Source organism: Garra rufa, chromosome 23 (genome assembly GCF_049309525.1).
Source record: "Garra rufa chromosome 23, GarRuf1.0, whole genome shotgun sequence".
NCBI lineage: Eukaryota > Metazoa > Chordata > Actinopteri > Cypriniformes > Cyprinidae > Garra > Garra rufa.
The window spans coordinates 10,731,386-10,756,835 of NC_133383.1; the positions used below are offsets into that span (position 1 = coordinate 10,731,386).

At 43.1% G+C, this 25,450-nt stretch overlaps 2 protein-coding genes across 3 annotated transcripts in view; one reads left to right on the top strand and one right to left on the bottom strand.

The window, feature by feature from the left end:
* LOC141298844 (beta-galactosidase-1-like protein 2) overlaps nucleotides 1-1,129 on the top strand; it is a 13,668-nt gene extending 12,539 nt beyond the window's left edge. The window contains exon 18 of the mRNA XM_073829160.1: nucleotides 1,032-1,129. Within this exon, the coding sequence (XP_073685261.1) occupies nucleotides 1,032-1,115 (84 nt within the window). The 3' untranslated portion in view covers nucleotides 1,116-1,129. The remainder of the gene's footprint in view (nucleotides 1-1,031) is intronic.
* On the bottom strand, nucleotides 1,006-25,212 carry b3gat1b (beta-1,3-glucuronyltransferase 1 (glucuronosyltransferase P) b). Of its 2 annotated transcripts, XM_073829161.1 has the most exons (7): nucleotides 25,011-25,212; nucleotides 19,583-19,659; nucleotides 9,395-9,434; nucleotides 6,554-6,672; nucleotides 5,784-6,286; nucleotides 5,417-5,713; nucleotides 1,006-4,867 (listed from the first exon to the last, which is right to left on the bottom strand). In XM_073829161.1, exons 4-7 carry the CDS (start codon nucleotides 6,663-6,665, stop codon nucleotides 4,781-4,783), a joined length of 999 nt encoding a protein of 332 aa, XP_073685262.1. In that variant the 5' UTR covers nucleotides 6,666-6,672; nucleotides 9,395-9,434; nucleotides 19,583-19,659; nucleotides 25,011-25,212; the 3' UTR covers nucleotides 1,006-4,780. The 2 variants fall into 2 exon arrangements, with proteins under 2 accessions (XP_073685262.1, XP_073685263.1); XM_073829162.1 differs by lacking the exons at nucleotides 9,395-9,434; nucleotides 19,583-19,659; nucleotides 25,011-25,212 and having other exon boundaries at nucleotides 5,784-6,306; nucleotides 6,554-6,669.
* Nucleotides 25,213-25,450: the final 238 nt, after the last annotated feature.

Sequence of the window (25,450 nt, forward strand, 5' to 3'; positions counted from 1 at the left end):
AGTTTACATACACTTGATTCGTAATACTGTGTTCTTAACTCAATGATCCACAGCTGTGTTTTTCCGTTTACAGTTAAACTGCCTGCTGTTCTTCAGAAAAATCCTTCAGGTCCCACCAATTTCTTGGTTTTTCAGCTTTTGTGTATTTGAACCCTTTCCAACAACGACTGCATGATTTGGAACAACTGAGAGACTCATATGCAACTATTACAGAAGGTTCAAACGCTCACTGATGCTCCAGAAGGAAATGCAATGCATTAGGAGCCGGGGGTGAAGACTTTTGAACAGAATAAGGATATGTAATTTTTTTTCTTATTTTGCCTAAATATCATATTTTTTCATTTAGTACTGCCCTTCAGAAGCTAAAGAAGATACTTACATGTTTCCCAGAAGACAATATAAGTAAAATTTACCCCCCCCCCCCTCCCCGGTTCTTAATGCATTGTTTTTCCTTCTGAAGCATCAGTGAGCGTTTGAACCTTCTGTAATAGTTGCATATGAGTCCCTCAGTTGTCCTCAGGGTGAAAAGATGAATCTTAAAAACACACAATCATTAGAAAAGGTTCAAATACACAAAATGCTAAAAAGCAAAGAATTTTTGGGACCTGAAGGATTTTTCTGAAGAACAGCTGGCAGTTTAAATGTTCAGGACAAATAAGAGACTCATGAACAACTATTACTAAAACTATTACTGTGGATCATAAATAAACGTCTTTTATGTGAAATATCTTATTCAGGTCAGTACTAAACAAAAAGTAACATGCATTTTGTACGATCCCTCTTAGTTTGGTAAAATAATAAACTTTTTGCAGATTCTGGAAGGTGTATGTAAACTTTTGACTTTCCTGGTTTTGGAAACGTGTTTGAAGAATTACTGCACATATCAGTGTTGAACCCATGTAACATTATTTAGAATCCTGATAAAATATTTAGAATTGTATTGTTTTCCATGGCAACAAATCGACACAAATTCTGACCATTAACAAATTAAGGCAGGTGCTGAAAGATCTCTTCTTCTTTTTATTCAACAGGTGATTGTGTTTGAAGAAGCAGAAGCGGATTTAAAAATCCAGTTTGAAGATTCTCCTGATCTGGGAATGACAGTTGACATTTAAGGAACAAAATTGAAAAATGTTTTATACAAAACAACATAAAGCTAAAGACACACTGTACTATCAAATACATAAACACTAACAAAGTGCCTGAACCAAAATGAAAGGAACAAAAAGTTTTATGTTAAACCATTCATAGCACATTTGTATTAATAGCATGGCTTTGCATTCCATGATGTTTCTAAAAAAACGTTTAACATTTTTTAACTCTTTGCTTTTTTAATGAAAAAAGAACAATCTTTCTGGGAACTGTGTGTAATTTTGTGTTACATTTGTGTTCAAATGTTGGTAGATGAAGGTAGATTGTACTTTTGATTGTCTATTGCTGTTTACTGGCTGAGTAAACAGGTTATATTAGTGCAATTGCATTTTTTTATATGAAAAGTGAAATGTTGCACTGGCCATTTCGGCAACAGGAGTGAAGTTACTGATTTTTCTTGTCTTCATAAGTGCATTTACTGTAGATTCAGCATTATCTTGCTGTTTTCCCTTTTTGCAAACACTGAGAAAGATTTTATATATATAACTGAGACTGTATTTATGATCTGAGGTTTGTTCCAGTTAAACTTGTAGAGTAGTTTTTGCTACAGATACATGATACCTCATACTGTACAGTTTATTCGAGGAATATCATTTTAAACAATCAGACTTATGCCTAAATTTATCTGGTAGGTAATAAAACAGATCCAACCTGAGCCATATCTGTGGTTTAGAATATGATTGTGTGACAACAACCACCTATCAATCATTGGTTAACAACACTGCATCAGAACAAGCTTTCATCATTGCAAATACTGTTTCCATCCAAACGGTATCTGCTCTTTAACTGAAATCGCCATTTCCCAGAGCATTTTCTGAAGTTCTCAAAAGTTTCACTATGGAAATTTCACTTAAATCCTTTTTTTTAATTAATAATTGTTCTTCAGTGAAAGTATCTTAAATCTGGAACACACTACACCACTTTTAAAATCAGGCCTGATTTTAAAACACTATGCATCATAAACTTTTACAACTTTTGAAATGGCTACAGAAGAAAATGGTTATCATACACAAAATTAATGAGGATCACACATTAAATATGCAGTACTGCAGATTTACACATTGACTTTTGAGCAGTGGAAAAATCCAGTAGAAAATAATTCCTTGTGCATGTGACTCTTTTGATGGTTTTTCATTTAAAAAAAAATGTTTTGATGTATTATGGTTTTACATGTTACACCTCATGTTGATAAGTTTATTTTTGAGTTTGAGTGTTTTAGATGAAACTGTGCACCTTCTAATTATTAATGTCCTCAACTTGTGGAAAAGCTACTTGAAATAAACTTGGATTCATCATGTGGCTCCCTACCACCTGTGGTTTCAATAATAGTATAATAATCAGTTTATTATAAAGGTACAAAACAGATTTTCAATCTTTCAATCAGTTGGCCATATTGGCGGCACCGAACCGAACAAAATTTGCATATTTTGCTGATTATTGCTACTGAAAATGGTTGATTATTGCCATAATTTGGGCTGTACTAATTGTTCAAACCAGGAAAAACATTTGGAGTACTAACGACTGCCAGAAGTTATAACAAATCAAGGAGTGCAAAAAACTGTCTGAGGAACAAAAGGTGTTTATGGTTTATGGTCAACCAGGATTTCCAGGGCAAGAATCTTTACAACATTCGTGTTTGTTCTTATCATTTCTGGTCAGGAAGGTGAAATATTATGTCCTTCCCTATATGATTTATCAGCTTCCATGTGTTTTTTCCATGGTTTAGACAGCATAAATTAGCAGAACAATGCAATCCATATTGTTTACATATCACCGATATGGCTGCGCATCTGGGTAACTGACCAAATCACGATGCAAGTGCAAATCCTCTATTGCCTTTATAAGACAATGACATGTTATTTCACTTTAAATTAGTTCAATCCATAAATCTTGTTGTAAAAATTTTACTACCATTTTTTTTTTGCTGTAAGGTTCTAACCTTTCTTACCCTAAATTTTACAGATTATTCTTGACAGTATTAATTATTTTTGTCCATATATGGTTGTGACAATAAATCGATAAATCACAAATCTAGAAATTATTCTGCATCTATTCTGAGATTTCCTGAATGCATCACGATTCTCTCTTGCATCGATTCTGAGCTTAGTTTTTAACAGCTGGGTGGCACTGCATGTTTCAGAAACTTGTTCTCTGCTTGCTTCCAATTCCTTACACACATTTGAACCTAAAATAATCATTCATGAAGTTAGAAAAGGTTGAAGTAAATTACAAGGGGGTTCACTGTTGGCTGTTTAAATTTATCTCGCGTCATAAAACTTTGAGAGCCGAGGTGCAGTCAGTTACATTACATCACGCTCTTTAGCACTCTTCTTCATGAGCATTTGCTGTTAAAAACCAAATTAGATCGCCATCTGCTGTTAAAACTAAGCTCGGAATCGATTCCAGAGAGAATCACGATGGATTCGGAAAATCTCAGAATCGATCCACAATCGCGATGCGTCATTTTATCGTCGCAGGGCAAAATCTGGGCTAAAGTTGTGTAGTGTATTCCAGCCTTCCAGTCAAATACTTAAAGAGTTAGTTATACACCCAAAAATGAAAATTCTGTCATTAATTACTTACCTTTTTTTTTTTTTTTACCCATTTTGTTCCAAACCTGCTCATCTTCGGAACACAAAATGAGATATTTTTGATTAAATCCGAGGGCTCTCTGACCCTCCATAGACAGCAAGGGTCCTACCACGGTCAAGGCTCAAAAACGTAAGTAAGGACATCGTTAAAAATGTAAAAAATCAGTGGTTCAATCATAACTTTAAAAATTATACTTTTTTTACTCTCATTAAATGAGTAGTTCACTTCCAGAACAAAAATTTACAGATAATGTACTCACCCCCTTGTCATCCAAGATGTTCATGTCTTTCTTTTTTCAGTCAGAAAAATATTTCTCTCCATATAGTGGACTTCTATGGTGCCCCCGAGTTTGAACTTCCAAAATGCAGTCTAAATGCAGCTTTAAAGGGCTCTAAATGATCCCAGCTGAGGAAGAAGGGTCTTATCTAGTGAAACGATCCTCCAACATCAAAATCGTCCTACATCGCTGTAAAGAGCATTTGATCTTCTTTGTTCACTTTGTAAACACTGGGTCAGTACTTCTGCAGCAATGTAGGGCGATTTTGAATTTTTCGACACCCTAACTCTCATAAAACGAAATACACAGTTCACACAGAGCTAGACAAGACGATAAGGCCCTTCTTTCTCGTCTGGGATCGTTTAGAGCCCTTTGAAGCTGCATTTAAACTGCATTTTGGAAGTTCAAACTCGGGGGCACCATAGAAGTCCATTATATGGAGAGAAATCCTAAAACTTTTTCCTTTAGAAAACATAATTTCTTTACAACTGAAGAACATCTTGGCAAGGGGGTGAGTACATTATCTGTAATTTTTTGTTATGGAAGTGAACTACTCTTTTGATGATAGCAGACTCTGCCAGGAGAGAAGAAATTGTTGAATAAAGTCATTATTTTTATTTTCTTTGCGCAAAAAAAGTATTCTCGTATGACATGAGGGTGACTAATTTATGACAGAATTTTCTTTTTTTTAGCATGTCTCTGATAGTATATCTCTGATAGTATGTTCATCTTATAAAAAAACATCCTGAAAGCAGTTCATCATACTTCCGCGTTGCCACTCGTGAATCCCTTTCTTCCTTCATTCACAAGCAAGGGGCTTTCTGTCCGAGTGTGCCAAACCAGTATCTGAAAAACATGAACAAGCACGTTTTTAAGTTTACTTTGACAAGCCTTTTCATTTTCAGCCAGATTAAAGGGATAGTTCACCCAAAAATTTTAATTCTGTCATTAATTACTCACTCTTATGTCGTTCCGAAGCCCTAAGATCTTTGTTCGTCTTCGGAACACAGATATTTTGGATGAAATCCAAGAGCTCTCTGACCCCCGCATAGACAGCAAGGGTCCTACCACATTCAAGGTTCAGAAAGATACCAAGAACATCATTAAAATAGTCCATGTGACATCAGTGGGTCAACCGTAATTTTATAAAGCTTAAAAAACTTAAAATAACAACTTTATTCCACATTTTTTCTCCTCAGAGCTTTGTCTTGGTACCTTTTTGGACCTTGAACGTGGTAGGACCCTTGCTATCTATGGAGGGTCAGAGAGATCTTAATTTGTGTTCAAAAGACAAACAAAGGTCTTAAGGGTTTGGAACGACATGAGGTATTTAATAACAGAATTTACCTTTTTGGGTGAACTATCCCTTTAAGGAGATTCAGATTCATGACTCACCTTTGTGCAGTTAGCGGCTTTGGGTTCCAGGTCACTGAGGGTGACCAGATCCTGTAGCAGACTACTTTCCTGGTATCCGCCTTTTACCCCTTTTATCTTAAAGCAGGCTTGAGGTTTGCTGAGGATGAGCTGTAGGTTCACGGCAAACCCGGCCATGTCGATGGCGAAAGGACGACGAGGATCAAACACCGTCCTCCAGCCGAACACTTTGCCTTGAGAGTTGATTTTGGGTGATTCGTACCGAAGACCTCCTACGAAGGCGACCGGCCAGACTGATGCTTTACGAGTCCACCGCATCTACGGTATGAGGAATATAGAATCAGTCAAGCATAACAACACTATGAACGGCAGACCAAATGTACCGTACCTCCTCAAACAGCTCCAAACTGTAAGTGTTGTCATCATCTGCAAAATAAACAACTCCTTTATGACTGGAGTTTTGGTTGATGTTCTCCCTGAGCCAGCGGAGAGCCAGGTTCCTCTGCATGGTGCCGCGTGGGATGCGTACATTTCTGGGCTTCTTTTGTGACCTGAGATTCTCAGGTGTCTCTACGTTCAGATGGGTGGAATTCAGTCTCGTGTTCTCCAGTAGTCTGGACACCAGCAGCGTCTTGTGCGCCGAGTCCTCCACTACCAGCCAGTGAAGGTTAGGGACATGTAGGAAGGTGTTAGTGAGCCGGGTCAACTCGGCCTTCTGGACGGGTCTACTGTAGGTTGGCGTTATTACATGAAGAGTTGGCAAAGTGTTAGACCAGGGTGGAGGGCGCTGGTGGATGTACTTCATCTGGGTGGCTTTAGTAATACGCTTGTTCTCCGTGATGCAGGACCCATGAAGTCGAAAGTCTTTTTTGGTGGCCCCGATTCTGTTATCTGTGCATCAAAAAATATTTCTGCAAGAGTTTAGAGTAGGGGCAAACAATATGGAAGAGCCAGGACATTTCTTAATATAACCCTGATTGTATTTATCTGAAAGAACGATATATATATATATATAGCCTTATACAAACCATAAAGCCATGCCACTATCAAAATCTGGATGTGCCACAACATCTAACGACATGTGCCAGTGGCACCAAAACGTAAGATGCCATTTCATTAAATTCTGTAATTCTCTTGTAGAATAGTATTAGTATTTACCTTTAGGAACTGGAATGAATAGGTTCGCAGCCCTCTGGTGCCAAATTGTGATCAGTAAAGTCCATGGTAACAAAATAAAAAGGAGCGCCAAGATGTCCCTTTTTTTCAGCATGTCTTATCTATGGCAAAAAAAGTATTTTAAAATGTTTTACGATTGAATGAACACCAGTGAAATAAAGCATTTTAATAGCGGGTTAAATAACTCCCTCAAAGATACAAGGATATTAATCAGACAAAGACAATACATCAATGTATTTTACAACTTACCTGCACAAAATGACTTCAATGCTCAAGTAAACTGAACTTATGTTATAAAAGCATAAAACACTGATAATGATTAAATGATAAATCATAAAGAAGGCCTGCTCATTGTAATGCTATAATTTCTGGAGATCAGGTTTCACATAAAAAGCACTTTTGGTTCAATCATGTTTAGATTAAAATGCATGGATACTCTGTTAAATTGTAGTTTAGTAAACTAAAATGCCAGTGCCACTACAACTATATGTTGTTAATCTAATTTATTTTGATTTAGCTGATCTTATTTTTACATTATATATTATATTTAAATGCAGGCTTATATTTATATAATAAATATTATTTCATTTATCTATTTTTTTTAAATATATGTATTTGTTTTACAGCTGAATATTTAAAGCTTAAATATAGTTCAATAAATGCATGATAAAGTTGAACAAAATAAATGTGAATATGATCCTAATTGAGCAACCATACTTAATAAGTGGTGTTTATACTTCAAGAATTAATATTACTATTGGTCATACTTGGGCTTTCTGAAACATTTCTTCCTATCACTTCACATTGTTAATCTCTGTAATATGCAGCATGATTTATAGCATTTAACGTGAACTAAGTCAGGCTCTGCTGGAAATATTGTCTGAAAAAATCAGATTCTCTGAAGCTTCTTTTCACCAGAAAATAGGTCAGTATAAGCTTTAAAGAGATAGTCTACCCAAAAATGAAAATTCTGTCTTTCAAACAGGTTTGAAACATAATTAGGGTGAATAGATGATGAAAGAATTTTTATTTTTTTAAGTGGACTACCCATTTAAACATTGCTTCCGTAGCGATTAAATAAAAAATTTAACAGAGACCAAAAAAGCAATGTCAGGTCTTGTAAGAAGTGTTTGACTATGTGTCTTCAGTTTCACATCTTAAGTAGATATACAGGTCCTTTTCAAAAAATTAGCATATTGTGATAAAGTTCATTATTTTCTGTAATGTACTGATAAACATTAGACTTTCATATATTTTAGATTCATTACACACAGCTGAAGTAGTTCAAGCCTTTTATTGTTTTAATATTGATGATTTTGGCATACAGCTCATGATTTTGGCATACAGCTCATGAAAACCCAAAATTCCTATCTCAAAAAATTAGCATATTTCATTCCGACCAATAAAAGAAAAATATTTTTAATACAAAAAAAGTCAACCTTCAAATAATTATGTTCAGTTATGCACTCAATACTTGGTCGGGAATCCTTTTGCAGAAATGACTGCTTCAATGCGGCATGGCATGGAGGCAATCAGCCTGTGGCACTGCTGAGGTGTTATGGAGGCCCAGGATGCTTCGATAGCGGCCTTAAGCTCATCCAGAGTGTTGGGTCTTGCGTCTCTCAACTTTCTCTTCACAATATCCCACAGATTCTCTATGGGGTTCAGGTCAGGAGAGTTGGCAGGCCAATTGAGCACAGTAATACCATGGTCAGTAAACCATTTACCAGTGGTTTTGGCACTGTGAGCAGGTGCCAGGTCGTGCTGAAAAATGAAATCTTCATCTCCATAAAGCTTTTCAGCAGATGGAAGCATGAAGTGCTCCAAAATCTCCTGATAGCTAGCTGCATTGACCCTGCCCTTGATAAAACACAGTGGACCAACACCAGCAGCTGACATGGCACCCCAGACCATCACTGACTGTGGGTACTTGACACTGGACTTCAGGCATTTTGGCATTTCCCTCTCCCCAGTCTTCCTCCAGACTCTGGCACCTTGATTTCCGAATGACATGCAAAATTTGCTTTCATCCGAAAAAAGTACTTTGGACCACTGAGCAACAGTCCAGTGCTGCTTCTCTTTAGCCCAGGTCAGGCGCTTCTGCCGTTGTTTCTGGTTCAAAAGTGGCTTGACCTGGGGAATGCGGCACCTGTAGCCCATTTCCTGCACACGCCTGTACACGGTGGCTCTGGATGTTTCTACTCCAGACTCAGTCCACTGTTTCCGCAGGTCCCCCAAGGTCTGGAATCGGTCCTTCTCCACAATCTTCCTCAGGGTCCGGTCACCTCTTCTCGTTGTGCAGCGTTTTCTGCCACACTTTTTTCTTCCCACAGACTTCCCACTGAGGTGCCTTGATACAGCACTCTGGGAACAGCCTATTCGTTCAGAAATTTCTTTCTGTGTCTTACCCTCTTGCTTGAGGGTGTCAATGATGGCCTTCTGGACAGCAGTCAGGTCGGCAGTCTTACCCATGATTGCGGTTTTGAGTAATGAACCAGGCTGGGAGTTTTTAAAAGCCTCAGGAATCTTTTGCAGGTGTTTAGAGTTAATTAGTTGATTCAGATGATTAGGTTAATAGCTTGTTTAGAGAACCTTTTCATGATATGCTAATTTTTTGAGATAGGAATTTTGGGTTTTCATGAGCTGTATGCCAAAATCATCAATATTAAAACAATAAAAGGCTTGAACTACTTCAGTTGTGTGAAATGAATCTAAAATATATGAAAATCTAATGTTTATCAGTACATTACAGAAAATAATGAACTTTATCACAATATGCTAATTTTTTGAAAAGGACCTGTGCTGCATGTTAAATTAACTCACCTGTGTTTATCCCTCTCTCATCATAACCCCGCATCAGGATCTGCAACATGTCAATAATTGAGACACATAATCACATTTAGATTCAGACATTATGAACAGTAATCATTTGATGTCAAACTGGAGGAGGTTCTAGAGGAGGACAGACAACTGGGAGGAGGACAACAAACAGAGTCCAGAGTGGAGATGACTGAGGTAGGAGCCAAAGAAAAGAGCCTTGAGCAAGGGCGTGATGGTAGGGACAACAGGGGCTGACTGATGGAGGAAGAGCTCAGTGCGGAAACAGAGAGCCACAGAGCCAAGGTGACACCAAAGATCCGGAGGGCCAAGGCAGAGCTGACGGCTCAGGCGACTGAGGCAGGCGTCCAGAAGACTGTGCTGGAGCCGGAGTGACAGAGGACCAAGGTGGCACTGGAGGGAAAGAGGAGTACATCGGAGCCAGAGGAATTGAGGGATGAGGTGAAGACGGAGGAGTGGAATCCCGTGGTGATGGAGTTTAACGACTGATCATGGCACAGCCGGAGGGACGAGGGAGCCTGGTGGAGCCTGTGGAATGACAGGCCACAATGGAGACAAGTGAGCAAGGAGCTGATGGTTCAAAGGACCGTGGTGGAATACAGGCAGCTAAAGGCGGAGACAAGGGATTCTCATGCCAAGCAGAGCTGAAGACTGGAAGACCCACAGTGCGACAAAGCTCCAGGATGGCATCGGCTGAGGGTCAGCTGAGGGGCTGACAGGAAACAGACAGGTCACAGCCAGAGATGCGCCCCATGACGGGGTCGATGGAGGGAGGAGCTGACTTCTCCAGGGGTTGCCAGGAGACAACGCAGATGGAGCAGGAGGACCCCAGAGAGGAGGCAGAGAACTGCAGAGACAAGGTGACACAGAGGATCAAGACAGGCGTCCAGAAAACTGCAGTGGAGCTGGAGGGAAGGTGGAGCCCGACGAGCCAGAGGGATTGATGGACAAGGCGAAGCCAGCAGAGTGGAATCCCGTTGAAATGAATGGTCGACAACTAACCAAGGCGGAGCCATAGGGATGAGGGAGCCCAGTGGAGATGAGGAAGCTAGGAGCCAAGGTGGAGCTGATGGGTCAAAGGACCGAAGTTGAATCCAGGCCGCTGGAGGTGGAGACAGGGGATTCTCATGCCAAGCAGAGCTGGAGACTTGAAGACCCAAAGCGTAACAAAGCTCCAGGATGGCAAAGGCAGTGGGACAGCTGACAGGAACCAGTGTAGGCAGGACTGAGGAGGGACAAACTCTACTGAACAGACAAGATCTTATGATGGTCGGAGTCCAGGTCAAAGCCAGAGATACACCCCATGGCAGTGTTGAGGGAGGGAGGAGCTGACAACTCCAGGGGGCCAACTGATGGAGACAATGCTGATGGAGGAGGAGCCCAAGGCGGAGACGGAGAACCGCAGAGCCAGGGTGACACAGAGGATCCGGAGGGCCGAGATGGAGCTGACGACTGACCAAGGTGGAGCCGGAGGAACAAGAGAGCCCAGTGGAGCCGGTGGTATGATGGGCCAGGGGAACGACCTCTGTGGTCGTGGTGGGACAGACAGATAGTTTAGGGCACGACCTCCATGGTCGTGGCGGGACAGACAGACGATGATGGCAGGAAGAAGAATAGTCATATCTATTCTCAGAATAGTGGGTGGGGCTTTCCTCCGCGCCCTCGCTCTCCGCTGTAACATCCACTGTCACATGCGTTGTTGCTGGCTCATGCACCTGGTCAGATGATTAATGAGGCTCTGGCTCCAGGGCGGTCTTGGAAATGTCTTGGTGATGACTCGTCGATTGCACTGGGCTTTGACTCTCCATCTGCGGTGAGTTTAAGCAGATTCTCTGTGCAGCTTGATGATGATGGTTGGCTGGGCTCTGGGGCTGGAGTGGGGCTAGTGACATCCTTAACGGTGTAGGCTGATCCACAGGAAACCAGCACCCACTCCACATAGTCCATGAAACTATCCCTCGAGGACAACTACACACGTGTAGCGGTGTTCAGGCCGGTGTGCAGGTGTGTGCTGAGGCAGTCGTCTGTGAAGGTGGTCAGATGATTGAGACTGAGGAAATCCTCCAGGTGTTCTTCAAGGGGGACGATTTCCCTGCTCAAGGCAAAGCAGGGTGATGGAGGCGAAGTGATCCATAACGAAACCAAGAAAAACACTGAAAAAATAAATCAGGTTAAATTATGCTGCTTCTGTCTCTTTTTTGAGGGCTGGTCTTCTGTCACAGCTACACACAATGACACACAATGACAAAGATGATGATCCTAATTCCAAAGTCTTTAATCAAACAAGGTAATCCAACAAAAGGGTAATCCAACATACAGGGTAGCACAAAGGCGTAAACATTGTAGACTCAAGGCCAGACAAACTCAAAGTCAAACTCAAACTGAACAGACAGGAACTTAAATACACAAACCAAACAAGGACGATTAATTGGACACATCTGAACCAAATAACAAAATCAACACAATGAAGGGAAACGGGCAAAAAAGGAAAACAAAGTCCACATGGATGTGATGGTGTGACATATATATACACTGATCAGGCATAACATTATGACCACTGACAGGTGAAGTGAACAACACTGATCATCTCTTCATCACGTCACCTGTTAGTGGGTGGGATATATTAGGGAGCAAGTGAACATTTTGTCTTCAAAGTTGATGTGTTAGAAGCAGGAGAAATGGGCAAGCATAAGGATTTGAGCGAGTTTGACAAGGGCCATATTGTGATGGCTAGATGACTGGGTCAGAGCATGTCCAAAACTGCAGCTCTTGTGGGGTGTTCCCGGTCTGCAGTGGTCAGTTTCTATCAAAAGTGGTCCAAAGAAGGAACAGTGGTGAAGTAGCGACAGGGTCATGGGCAGGCAAGGCTCATTAATGCATGTGGGGAGCGAAGGAGTCCATGTGCTCTATACGAGCTATTTAAGTTCAAAGTTGCTCAAGTTAATGCTAGTTGTGATGGTCCAGTTGGTTGTGATGGAAAGATGTCAGAATACACAGTGCATCGCAGTTTGTTGCGTTTGGGGCTGGATAGCCGTAGCGATGGCAGTGTGATGCTTTAGGAAATGTTCTGCGGGAGTCATTTATGCCATTTATGTGGATTTACTCTGACATGTACTACCTACCTAAGCATTGTTGCAGACCATGTACCGCCTTTCATGGAAACGGTATTCCCTGGTGGCTGTGGTCTCTTTTGCAGGATAATGTGCCCTGCCACAAAGCAAAAATGGTTCAGGAATGGTTTGAGGAATGCAACAATGAGTTTGAGGTGTTGACTTGGCCTCCAAGGAGGGCAGCCGTGGCCTAATGGTTAGAGATTCGGACTTGTAGCCCAAAGGTTGCAGGTTCGAGTCTCAGGTCCGGCAGGGATTGTAGGTGGGGGGAGTGAATGTACAGCACTCTCTCCACCCTCAATACCACGGCTGAGGTGAGTCCCTTGAGCAAGGCACCGATCCCCCAACTGCTCCCCGGGCGCCGCAGCAATGGCTGCCCACTGCTCCGGGTGTGTGTTCACGGTGTGTGTGTGTTCACTACTGTGTGTGTGCACTTGGATGGGTTAAATGCAGAGCACAAATTCCTTGTATGGGTCACCATACTTGGCCTCACTCACCCCCTTTCCTTCCTTTCCTTTCCTTTCCAAATTTCCCAGATCTCAGTTCATTTGAAAATCTATGGGATGTGCTGAACAAACAAGTATGATCCATGTAGGCCACCTTCAGGGGTCTAGTGGAGTTCATTCCTTGACGGGTCAGGGCTTTTTTGGCAGCAAAAGAGGGACCAACGCAATATTAGGAAGGTGGTCATAATGCTATGCCTGATTTGTGTGTGTGTGTGTGTGTGTGTGTGTGTGTGTGTGTGTGTACATATACATACATATATATATATATATATATAATGTGACGAGTGTCTCTGGGCTCATCAGCGTCGCCCTGGCAACCAACACGCAGCACCTGCACATCCTCATAACAGGCCGATCGGTCCCAGCTGCCGCTCATCACCACACAGCTTAAGAAGCCACCGCTGCTCTCATTCAGACAGACTCTCGTCTCATGCAGATCGCTTTGGTTCTAACATTCTCTCTCTTTGTCGAACAGAAGGCAGCGAGTGACCGACGGCCTCAGCACGCACGCCTGGACACCCCCTTCACGGACATGAGGACTGCACGAAAGCACCAAGCCTGATCGCACCGAGCACCTTTCTTCACTTCAATTTATTTAAAAGTATAAAATAAATCCACCCTCTGAGGCCATTGCACTGAGCTGCCTTGTTGTGTGATTTCTCAAACGTGACACCTGGTGGTGAATGCGGGCAACTGCATGAGAAATCACACACAAGTGTTTGCATTCGCCCGCACTAAAAAGTTTTTTTTTTCTCTCTGTTCACTTTCCCCAGCAACGGTTGGCGCTCTCTCTTCCCCATGGAAATGGATGAACTACTGCAGCGCCTTACAGAAGTAAGTGTCCGCCAGCAGCAGATCATGGAGCATCTGGCCACACAGCAGGGCAGGACTGAAGAAGAGCTTGCCGCCCTCCGTGCTCAAGCTGCCCCACGCGTTCCACTACCTGACTCACGGATGCAAGCCATCCGGCTTTTGCCGAAGATGACAGCACATGACGATGTGGAGGCATATTTACAAATGTTTGAATCCACTGCCCACCGCAAGGGATGGGAAATGGACGACTGGGCTTCAGCGCTGGCACCCCTTCTGACCGGTGAGGCGCAGCGGGCGTTCTTCTCACTTCCCCCCGCGAGGGCTGATGATTATCAAGAAGTGAAGCGCGAAATCCTTGCCCGTCTGGGTCTGTCTTCCATCTGTGCGGCGCAACAATTCTTCAAGTGAGAGTATAAAACTCGAGTGCCAGCGCGAGCCCAGGCTGCCGAACTCGTCTGTTTAGCCCAACACTGGCTTCTGGAAGGGGAACCCACCGCAGCCCAGGTAGTGGAGCGTGTGGTGATCGATCGCCTCCAGCGAGCCCTGCCACGAGCCCACCGCCAAGTCGTCGGGATGAGGAAACCCACCACTGTCTTGGCTCTAGTGGAGGCGATCGAGCTGGCGGATGCTGTTCAACACCGGGAGGCGGGAGAGAGAGCGCCGCTGTTTCCCCGGAGGGTGGTCCAGGAGCGACGCACGCCGGAGGGCACCTCCCGCGCAGTAAGCAGGCCGACGGTTCCCTCTCCGATGGATGAACCGAAGCCCACCGCCGACCCCGCAACATCTCCGCGGACCTGGCTGGCGGGCTGCATCGTCCATCAGCGTGTCCCACCTGCGGCACCAGAAGCGGACGTAACGGTGAACGGGAAACCCATGCGGGCGCTTCTAGACTCGGGCAGTGCGGTCACCCTCATTCATGCCCGATTATGTCCTCCACGCCACGATCAAAAGAGTCTACTACCCATCACTTGTGTGCACGGCGATACACAACAGGTCCCAGCTCGTCGGATAAACTTCGCTGCAGCTCATGGCACGTGGCCTGTGGAGGCTGGTATAATGAAGGATCTTCCAGTCCCGCTGCTTCTCGGCCGAGATTGGCCGGGGTTTGACTGCCTGCTCGCTGCCACCGCCCAGCCCGCCAGCCCGGAGGGGAACCGTCATCGCCTCAGGCGGCCACGAAGACCTCACCGCCGGCCGGCCCTGCTAGCTTCGGACAGCGGGAGAGATGGTGAGTCCCCCTCTCAAAATACTAACCTGTTTTATGATGTGTTCCAGCAGGCTGGTGAGGGGGGCTCTTTTGCCAGAGAACAGCGGGAGGACGATCGCCTAAAGCATTGCTGGAGTCAAGTCCGTGCCGTAGACGATAAGGATGTCCTCCCACGGCCCCATCCTCTCCCGCACTTCATTGTCCGAAGGGGCCTGCTATACTGCGTGGCTCAGCGAAGGGGGGAGGAGAAGGAACTTTTGGTGGTTCCCCGATCCAAGACGGAGACCATTTTGGAGCTTGCGCACTCCCACCCGATGGCAGGCCACCTCGGGGCTGCAAATACCACACAGTGGATTAGGGATCGGTTTCACTGGCCGGGCCTAGAGGCGGAGGTGAAGAGGTTCTGCCAGGCGTGTCCCACCTGCCAGCGCACGGCGCCTGGATCTCCTCCCCCCAGCCCGCTCATTCCTTTGCCCATAATTGAGGTGCCCTTCGAGCGCATCGGATTGGATCTTGTGGGGCCGTTGCCTAAGTCTGCCCGGGGTCATGAACACATCCTCGTCATCGTCGACTATGCCACCCGGTATCCGGAAGCAGTCCCCCTGCGGAAAGCTACAGCGAAGGCCATCGCCCCGGAGCTGTTTCTGTTGGCCAGCCGGGTCGGTATTCCAGCGGAGATACTGACTGACCAGGGAACACCGTTCATGTCCTGGCTAATGGCTGACCTCTGCAGGCTGCTGCGGGTGAAACGGTTGAGGACGACAGTCTACCACCCACAAACTGACGGGCTTGTGGAACGGTTTAATCAGACCCTCAAGCGGATGCTCCGAAGAGTCGCTGCCGAAGACAAGCGGGATTGGGACCTCATGATCCCCTACGTCCTTTTTGTCATCGAGCATGTGAGGATCAACCGTGTCATGCCATTAGTCCGGGAACACCTCAGCCAGGCACAGCAGGCCCAACAACGCCACTACAATCGGGCAGCCCAACCACGGGAGTTCCAGCCGGGAGACAGGGTGATGGTTCTGGTCCCCACCTCCGCTTGTAAGTTCCTGGCATCCTGGCAGGGCCCCTATACGGTGGTAGAGAAGGTCGGCCCAGTAACTTACCGCCTGCGTCAACCTGGACGAAGACAAGCGGAACAGCTATACCATATTAACCTGCTGAAGAAGTGGCAAGGGACCCAAAAACAGGCAGCGGCCCTTAGTCTCACTGATCCCGTGGTTGTTGACATGAACCCCCACCTGTCGGCTGCCCAGAAGACCGAGCTGCAACACCTGGTCAGTCAGTTCGAGGATGTGTTCTCCTCCCAGCCTGGGCAGACTAACGTCATCCAACATGACATCAAAACGCCCCCTGGAGTGATCATCAGGCAACGGCCCTACCGAGTCCCAGAGGCCCGTCGGCAGGCTATTGAGAAGGAAATTCAACAAATGCTGAAGTTGGGGGTAATAGAACCATCTCACAGCCCATGGTCCATCCCCATAGTGATGGTACCCAAGCCAGATGGCACCCTCCGCTTCTGCAACGATTTCCGTCATCTAAATGAAGTCTCCGAGTTCGACGGTTATCCCATGCCTCGGGTAGATGAGCTGTTGGACCGGCTGGGGAGGGCCCGGTACATTTCCACCCTCGACTTGACGAAAGGATACTGGCAAGTTCCATTTACCGCAGCCGCCAAGCCGAAAACGGCGTTCTCTACTCCAAGTGGCCACTGGCAGTACGGGACCCTCCCCTTCGGCTTACACGGAGCACCCGCCACCTTCCAGCGGATGATGGACATTCTCCTGAGGCCCCACCAAGCTTATGCAGCCACCTACCTGGATGATGTCGTTGTGCATTCCGAGGCATGGGATGAACACCTGGAACGTCTGCGGAGGGTGCTCTCGGAGCTCCGGCGGGCTGGACTAACCGCCAACCCCCGCAAATGTCATCTGGCTCTTTCTGAAGCGAAGTACCTGGGCTTCCAAGTTGGCCGAGGGCTCATCCATACTCACCGCTCCCCAGCCCCAGACGAAGACCCAGGTATAAGCTTTTTTGGGGTTGGCGGGGTACTATCGCTGTTTTATCCCCAACTTCTCCTCCTTAGCCGCCCCCCTGACAGACCTGACCAGGAAGGGGCAGCCCGAGAAGATACAATGGACGACAGCCACCGAGGAAGCGTTCACTAGGCTCAAGACGGCCCTTACCTCGACGCCAGTACTCCGCGCTTCCGATTTCCGCTGCCCCTTCCTGCTGCAGACGGATGCTTCCGACACCGGACTCGGAGCTGTATTGTCACAAGTCCAAGAAGATGAGGAGCATCCCATTATTTACATCAGCAGGAAGCTGTCCTCGGCCGAGAAGAACTATGCCGCCGTAGAGAAGGAAGCCCTGGCCATCAAGTGGGCGGTCCTGGAGCTGCGGTATTACCTCCTCGGCCGTAAGTTCACCCTGGTGACCGATCATGCCCCCCTGCAGTGGATGGCTCGGGCTAAAGACACCAACGCCAGGGTGACCCGCTGGTTCCTCGCGCTCCAGGACTTCCACTTTGAAGTTCGTCACCGTGCTGGGGCTGCCAACGGTAACGCAGATGGGCTCTCACGGATATGGACAGCTTTTGCAGGTCTGTCAGGGGTCATTCCCCACCCACCCCTTAACTCACCCCTACTGTCTCCATTCGTTCCCAGGGCCGGAACGACGCTTGGGGGGGAATGTGACGAGTGTATCTGGGCTCATCAGCGTCGCCCTGGCAACCAACACGCAGCACCTGCACGTCCTCATCACAGGCCGATCGGTCCCACCTGCCGCTCATCACCACACAGCTTAAGAAGCCACCGCTGCTCTCATTCAGACAGACTCTCGTCTCATGCAGATTGCTTTAGTTCTAACATTCTCTCTCTTTGTCGAACAGAAGGCAGCGAGTGACCGACGGCCTCAGCGCGCACACCTGGACACCCCCTTCACGGACACGAGGACTGCACGAAAGCACCAAGCCTGATCGCACCGAGCACCTTTCTTCTCTTCACTTTATTTAAAAGTATAAAATAAATCCACCCTCCGGGGCCATTGCACTGAGCTGCCTTGTTGTGTGATTTCTCAAACGTGACAATATATATATATATATATATATACACATACAGGGTGCGGTTTGCCGAGGGGATGGGGGGATTTCCCACATTCTGGTCTATGCATCCCTGCCTCGGCTGAATTATTTTTATACCCAGTGGGGATAAAAACATCCCGCGAAGCCACTCCTATGTCCCCATCTCAATCAAATGATTCGCGATACACATTTTAAAGTGCTGTTCTGAATCAAATGATTCGCCATACGTGCTTTAAAGTCTGCTCTGAATCAAATGATACACAATCCAATTAAGTGCTTCAAAACAGTGAATCATTTTGTGAAGCAGAGGTTTACGGATTTAGAGTTTCAAAAAGCTCTGTTGATACTTTGCTTACTTTCTCTATATAGTTTATTTGTTGTTTGAAATGAAATCATTACAATTAATAGGCCTAACTTACAATGTTTTTACTAAATTGTGATCACGTTAGTTTCTGTCGTATTAAAAACATTTCATGACGTGACACTCATTATCTGGTACTAAAGACGGATATATAATGTGCGTTGTTAATAGATTACACCAAAAGTTTGGTCAACCCCTCCTCTGCTTTTTTCACAAATCGCACCCTGCATATATATACACACACACATTTAATGTTTCAGTTACATATACATAAAAAACACACATGCATCAAACAGGAAGATGAACAGAATTCTTCTCAGAAATAGATGAGCTCTGAAAACCCAGACGTAAACACACACACTCACACACACATTTTCTCTCTGTCAATCATTTGGATGTTAGATTTAGGTCAAACCATTGTTTGCCTCAGTCGCCAAATAATGAACGCCACCAGGGATTTGGACTGTTGTGTAAATAAGGTGAAGTATTTTATCTGGTCTTACAAAAAATAATATAGAATATAAATTAATATAAACTAAACAAAATGTTAAAAAATTGTGGGTGAATGTGCTTATTTATAAAATAAAAATAAGGAAAAATATATTTTTTTATGAGATTAATTCATTATGTTCTCCAATATTGTCAAATAACAGGAACTCCGTTCATGAATCCTTTACATTCTCTTCAAGTTCAATGTTCAGTCTCTCTGAAGATACTTTGTAAGCATCCTAATCGCTTGTCTGTCCCCATGTCTTATGCAAGCAGCCTAGATTCACTTCTTACCGTTTAGATAAACATTTAGACAACCAATAAAAAGGCGGCACTGCTTGGTGCCTCACACTTGTCTTGGTTTGTTTATTGTGCGTGTGTCCCAAAGGGAGATATGGTTGTGTTACTAAAATTGGCTGTCAGAGAAAGCTGAAGCTAAATTTATTCAGCACAAACTCAAGCTTGCATAAAAACCATCTGTGAATTTTAAATGATCCTTTCCAGTTTTTAAAACTGTGACAATAATACTCCTAAGAGGAAAGCATATCAGTATCTTTAGTATCAGTAGAAAATTAAAAAGATTTAAAGCCAGCTATACTTACATGCTCCATCTATCTCTCGTTGCCTTGGCACAATCATGTACATGCTCTGTGTATCAGTCAGATATCCAGCTAGTGGCCTTTGAGAGAGAAAAAAAACAAAAACAATAAGAGACGGAGAGAGAGAGAGATGGCTGCTGGGCTGGTGTCAGCAATGCCAGGGCCAGCAGAGAGAAGAGAGGTCATCCCTCTGGAAGAATGTGTCCTCTCATTCAGACAACAAAGACTGCATTTGTGGATGCTGATGGGAGATGGCAGTGGAAACAAAGGGCACTCATCAACAACGTCACAAACTGAAATTCTCAAAACATGAGAAATACAATAATATTACTTTAAGAATGAGGCTTTGTTTTATCCACTAGGGTTCTGAGATGCTGTGAAGTGTGGGTTTTCCTCTTGATCATCACACAATGTCTAAATCTCACTGATCAGATCATCCCACAAGAGTAAAGCTGCCATGGTCTGTCTCAATCACTGTGGAGAGACTGATTCTAAAAGATGACACAGTAGTGAGACAGCGAAATCAGACTGAATAGAAGTGAAACCAGACAAAGATGGAAAAATGGACAGTGAAATCAAACTGAGCTCTATTATAGAGTGAAATCAGACTCAGGTTGATATCAGACAGTAAGGTCAAACAGTGAGCTAGAAATCTGACATTAAAATCAGACTTATATGGAAATAAGAAAGATAAATCAGACTACCACACAGTGAAATCAGACTTATATGGAAATAAGAAAGATAAATCAGACTACCACACAGTGAAATCAGACTGAGATTGAAATCAGACAATGAAATCAAACTGGGGTGGATATTAAGGGGCGAAGTCAGACTGTCAGAAAGTAAAATCAGGCAGAAGTTGGCAATGAGACAATGGAATCAGATTGAGGTAAAAAATCAGACAGAGTTGGAGATCAGACTGCAAAATTAGACTGAGGGGGAGATCAGTAAGATATCAAAGTAAGTTAGAAATCACACTGAAATGGAGATAAACCAATGAAATCAGACCAAGCTGTAAACCAGACAGTAAAATCCAACTAAGATGGAAACCAGTGAAAAACTGCTAGAAAGTAAAATCAGACTGAGGTGGATATCAGGTAATGGGATCAGACTGAGGCAGAAAGGTAGATAGAGGTGGAGATCAAAATGCAAAATCAAGCTAAGAAAAAAATACACTGAAATCTGAGGTGGAGATCAGATGGTGTAATCAGACAGTAAAAACATATAGCTGGATATACAGAGAAATTATAAAACTTGATTTCAGAAACCAAAATCAGACTAGGGTGTTGACCAGAGTAAGATATCAGACTGAGGTGAATACAATGAAATCAGAGTTGGCGAGATGAGAAGTGAAATCAAACTAGGGTGGATATTAGGGTGTGAAGCCAGTCTGTCAAAAGTCAGACCAAAGTCGGCTATAAAAAAATGGAATTGGATGGAGGTAAAAATCAGACAGGTGAAGATCAAACTGAAAAATCAGACTGAGATGAAAATCAGAGAGTTAAATCAAAACCAGGTAAATATCAGAAAGTAAATTCAAACTGAGATGAAAATTAGACATTGAAATCAGACTAGGGTGGCGATTACATGGTGAAATCAGACTGAGGTAGAGATCACATGGTGAAATCAGACTGTCATAACAGTGAAATTGCAGACTGAGGTGAATACAATGAAATCATAGTTGGTGGAGATGAGACCGCGAAATCAGACTTAGGTGCAAATCAGAAAGTGGAATATTAGGGTGTGAAGCCAGGCTGTCAAAAAGTAAAATCAGACAGAAGTTGGCAATAAAACAATGGAATCGGACTGAGGTAAAAATCAGACAGAGGTGAAGATCAAACTGAAAAATAAGAATGAGATGGAAATCAGAGAGTGAAATCATAAAGACATAAGACATTGAAACCAGACTGAGGTGGAGATGGTGAATACAATAAAAGGTAAATACAATGAAATCAGAATCGGTGGAGATGAGACAGTAAATCAGACAGAGATAGATATCAGACAGTAAAATTTAACTTAGATGAAAATCAGACAATAAAATCAAACTAGGGTGGATAATAAGATGTGCAGCCAGGCTGTCAGAGGTAAAATCAAACTGAAGTTGGCTATGAGAAAATGGAATTGGATTGAGGTAAAAAGGTGTAAATCAGACTAAAGTGGAAACCAGTTAGTGAAAACAGACTGTCATAAAGTAAAATCAGACTGAGGTGGATATCAGACAATGGAATAAGATTGAGTTAGGAAGATAGTTAGTGGTGGAGAACAAACTACAAAATCAGACTGAAGAAGAAATCAGAGAGTGAAATCAGAATCATGTCAAGTAAAAATGAGCTGGAAATTAGACAATTAAAATCAGACTGGAGATCAGACAGTGAAAACATATAGCTGGATATCAGAAAGCAAAATCAGACTGGGATGTAGATCAGAGTAAGATATCAGACCGAGGTGACAACAATGAAATCAGAGTCTGTGGAGATAAGACAGTAAAATCAGACTGAGATAGACATCAGACAGTGAAGTTTAACTCAGATGGAAATCAGACAAACAAAATCAAACTAGGGTGGATATTAAAGTATGAAGCCAGGCTGCCAGAAAGTAAAATTAGACTGAAATTGGCTGACACAATGGAATCAAATTGAGGTAAAAATCAGACTTAGATGGAAATTAGAGATTGAAATCAAAAAGGGCCAAAAGTTCAAACATTCAAAACAAACTGACATGGATATAAAACTGTAAAATCATAGAGTAAATTCAGATTAAAGTGGAAACCAGTTTGTGAAAACAGATTGCCAGAAAGTAAAAACAGATTTTAGGTGAATATCAGATAATGGAATCAGACTGAGATAGAAAGGTGGATGTAGGTGATCAAACTGCAAAATCAGACTGAAGAAGAAATCTGAGAGTTAAATCATAATCAGATCAATATCAGACAGTAAAGTCAAACTGAGTTGGACACTGACATCTGACTGAGGTGGAGATCAGATGATGAAATCAGACTGTCAGACAGTGAACTCATATAGCTGGATATCAGAAAGAAAAATCAGACTGGGGTGTAGATCAAAGTGAGATATCAGACAGAGGTAAAAAAAAAAATCAGAGTCAGTGGAGATGACACAATGAAATCAGACCAAGGTGTAAATCAGACACTAAAATCAGACTAGTTAAATCAGAATCATGTCAGTATCAGACGGTAAAGTGAAACTGAGATAGAAATTAGACATTGAAATCAGACTGAGGTAGAGATCAGATGATGAAAACAGACTGTCAGACAGTGAACTCATATAGCTGGATGTCAGAAAGAAAAATCAGACTGGGGTGTAGATCAAAGTGAGAGTTAAATCAGAATCAGATCAATATCAGACAGTAAAGTCAAACTGAGCTGGACACTGAAATCAGACGGAGGTGGAGATCAGATGATGAAATCAGACTGTCAGACAGTGAACTCATACAGCTGAATATTAGAAAGAAAAATCAGACTGGGGTGTAGATCAGAGTGAGATATCAGACCGAGGTAAAAACAATGAAATCAGAGTCAATGGAGATAACACAATGAAATCAGACCAAGGTGTAAATCAGATGGTAAAATCAGACTAGTTAAATCAGAATCATGTCAATATCAGACGGTAAAGTGAAATTGAGATGGAAATTAGACATTGAAATCAGACTGAGGTAGAGATCAGATGATGAAATCAGACTGTCAGACAGTGAACTCATATAGCTGGACATCAGAAAGAAAAATCAGACTGGGGTGTAGATCAAAGTGAGAGTTAAATCAGATCAATATCAGACAGTAAAGTCAAACTAAGTTGGACACTGAAATCAGACTGAGGTGGAGATCAGATGATGAAATCAGACTGTCAGACAGTGAACTCATACAGCTGAATATTAGAAAGAAAAATCAGACTGGGGTGTAGATCAGAGTGAGATATCAGACCGAGGTAAAAACAATGAAATCAGAGTCAGTGGAGATAACACAATGAAATCAGACCAAGGTGTAAATCAGACAGTAAAATCAAACTAGTTAAATCAGAATCATGTCAATATCAGACGGTAAAGTGAAATTGAGATGGAAATTAGACATTGAAATCAGACTGAGGTAGAGATCAGATGATGAAATCAGACTGTCAGACAGTGAACTCATATAGCTGGACATCAGAAAGAAAAATCAGACTGGGGTGTAGATCAAAGTGAGAGTTAAATCAGATCAATATCAGACAGTAAAGTCAAACTAAGTTGGACACTGAAATCAGACTGAGGTGGAGATCAGATGACGAAATCAGACTGTCAGACAGTGAACTCATACAGCTGAATATTAGAAAGAAAAATCAGACTGGGGTGTAGATCAGAGTGAGATATCAGACCGAGGTAAAAACAATGAAATCAGAGTCAGTGGAGATAACACAATGAAATCAGACAAAGGTGTAAATCAGACAGTAAAATCAAACTAGTTAAATCAGAATCGTGTCAATATCAGATGGTAAAGTCAGATGGAAATCAGACAGTGAAATCATAAAGCTGCATATCAGAAAGTAAAATCAGACAATGAGATCAGACTCTGGTGGAGAAATGAAACAGTCAATGAAATTAGACTAAGATGGAGATCCGATGAGATTTCAATTTTTCACTTGCACTTTTTAGATTTCAGTCCAATTTAAATAACAAATAAAGAACATTTTTGAACCATTGTTTACTATACTACAGGTACAGATAGTACCCGATCCTGAATACGAACTCTACAATCTAAAATTATGCATAATAACTGTTGCTATGGCAACAGAGGGAACAAATCTGGCAGTAGATCACTGGTACGAATGACAGACGGTTCTTATTGACACCGCTCCTCTCTTCTGTTCTCCCTCTCTCTATCATACTGATGTGTATTGTTTCAGCATGAGATTTTCTCCCTACTCTAAATCTGCTTCAAAAGATCTGCAAATACAGAAGCCGAAAAATTCCCTGACAAATCACACAAAGGCCAGTTGATGAGTTTTAGTAGCTTTTAGTTTTAAGAAAGCTAATTTTAAGTGCTATCTACCTCTAAAGCATTTAATCAGGTCATTAAAAGCTGTTAATACAATCTTTACTTGACAGGATGGTGCTTTGAGCTCCTGGGGTGGTTTGGCTGATAGCCGCTTTATTGATGTCCATGCACATGACACAGTTCACTCTCTAACTCTCTAACTAATCGATGCCTTCAGCCTGCAGCGCCAGAGCAGAGCAGAGCAGACAGATAACCCTGCACGGTCACGTCCACGTGCTGCAGTGATCACAGTTTCTGAGCTGTGAAGACTAAACCTACAGTGGTGTATAAAACAGCCTTGTTAGGATTCTAAGCACAGCACTTCCATGTGACTGGCTCTGTAATTGTTTTATAAATTATATTTTCAGTTATGTTTCAGTCTATTGATTGCAGGAGAAGAGATTGTCTTACCTGAATGCCTTTCAAGTGTACTGAATCCCGCTCTGTACAGATTCTTCACTCGTTTTTTTTTTTCTTCTCTTGCTCCTGCAAATGCTTTTTGAGGATACAAAAGAACTAAACTGAAAGACACCTTGCAATCCAATGTTTTGTTTTTGCAAAACAAAGAAAACAAGACAGACACTGTAACATAACCTTAGCTAAAGAGCAGCAAAGCATCCTGTGCTGCTTCTCTCTGTTTCTCTCTCTGTCTGTCTGACTCACACACACACACACACATACACACATGCACAAACACACATAACGAGTAGAAACATGGAGATGTCGATTTCTGAACATTTTCATGGGTGAACAGAGCCATAATAGAGACATTAGCATTTTGAATGTCATAGGGAATCACTTGGTAGAAGACAATTGCAGTCCAAGTGACAGTAAAATGCCTAGTGAACTTT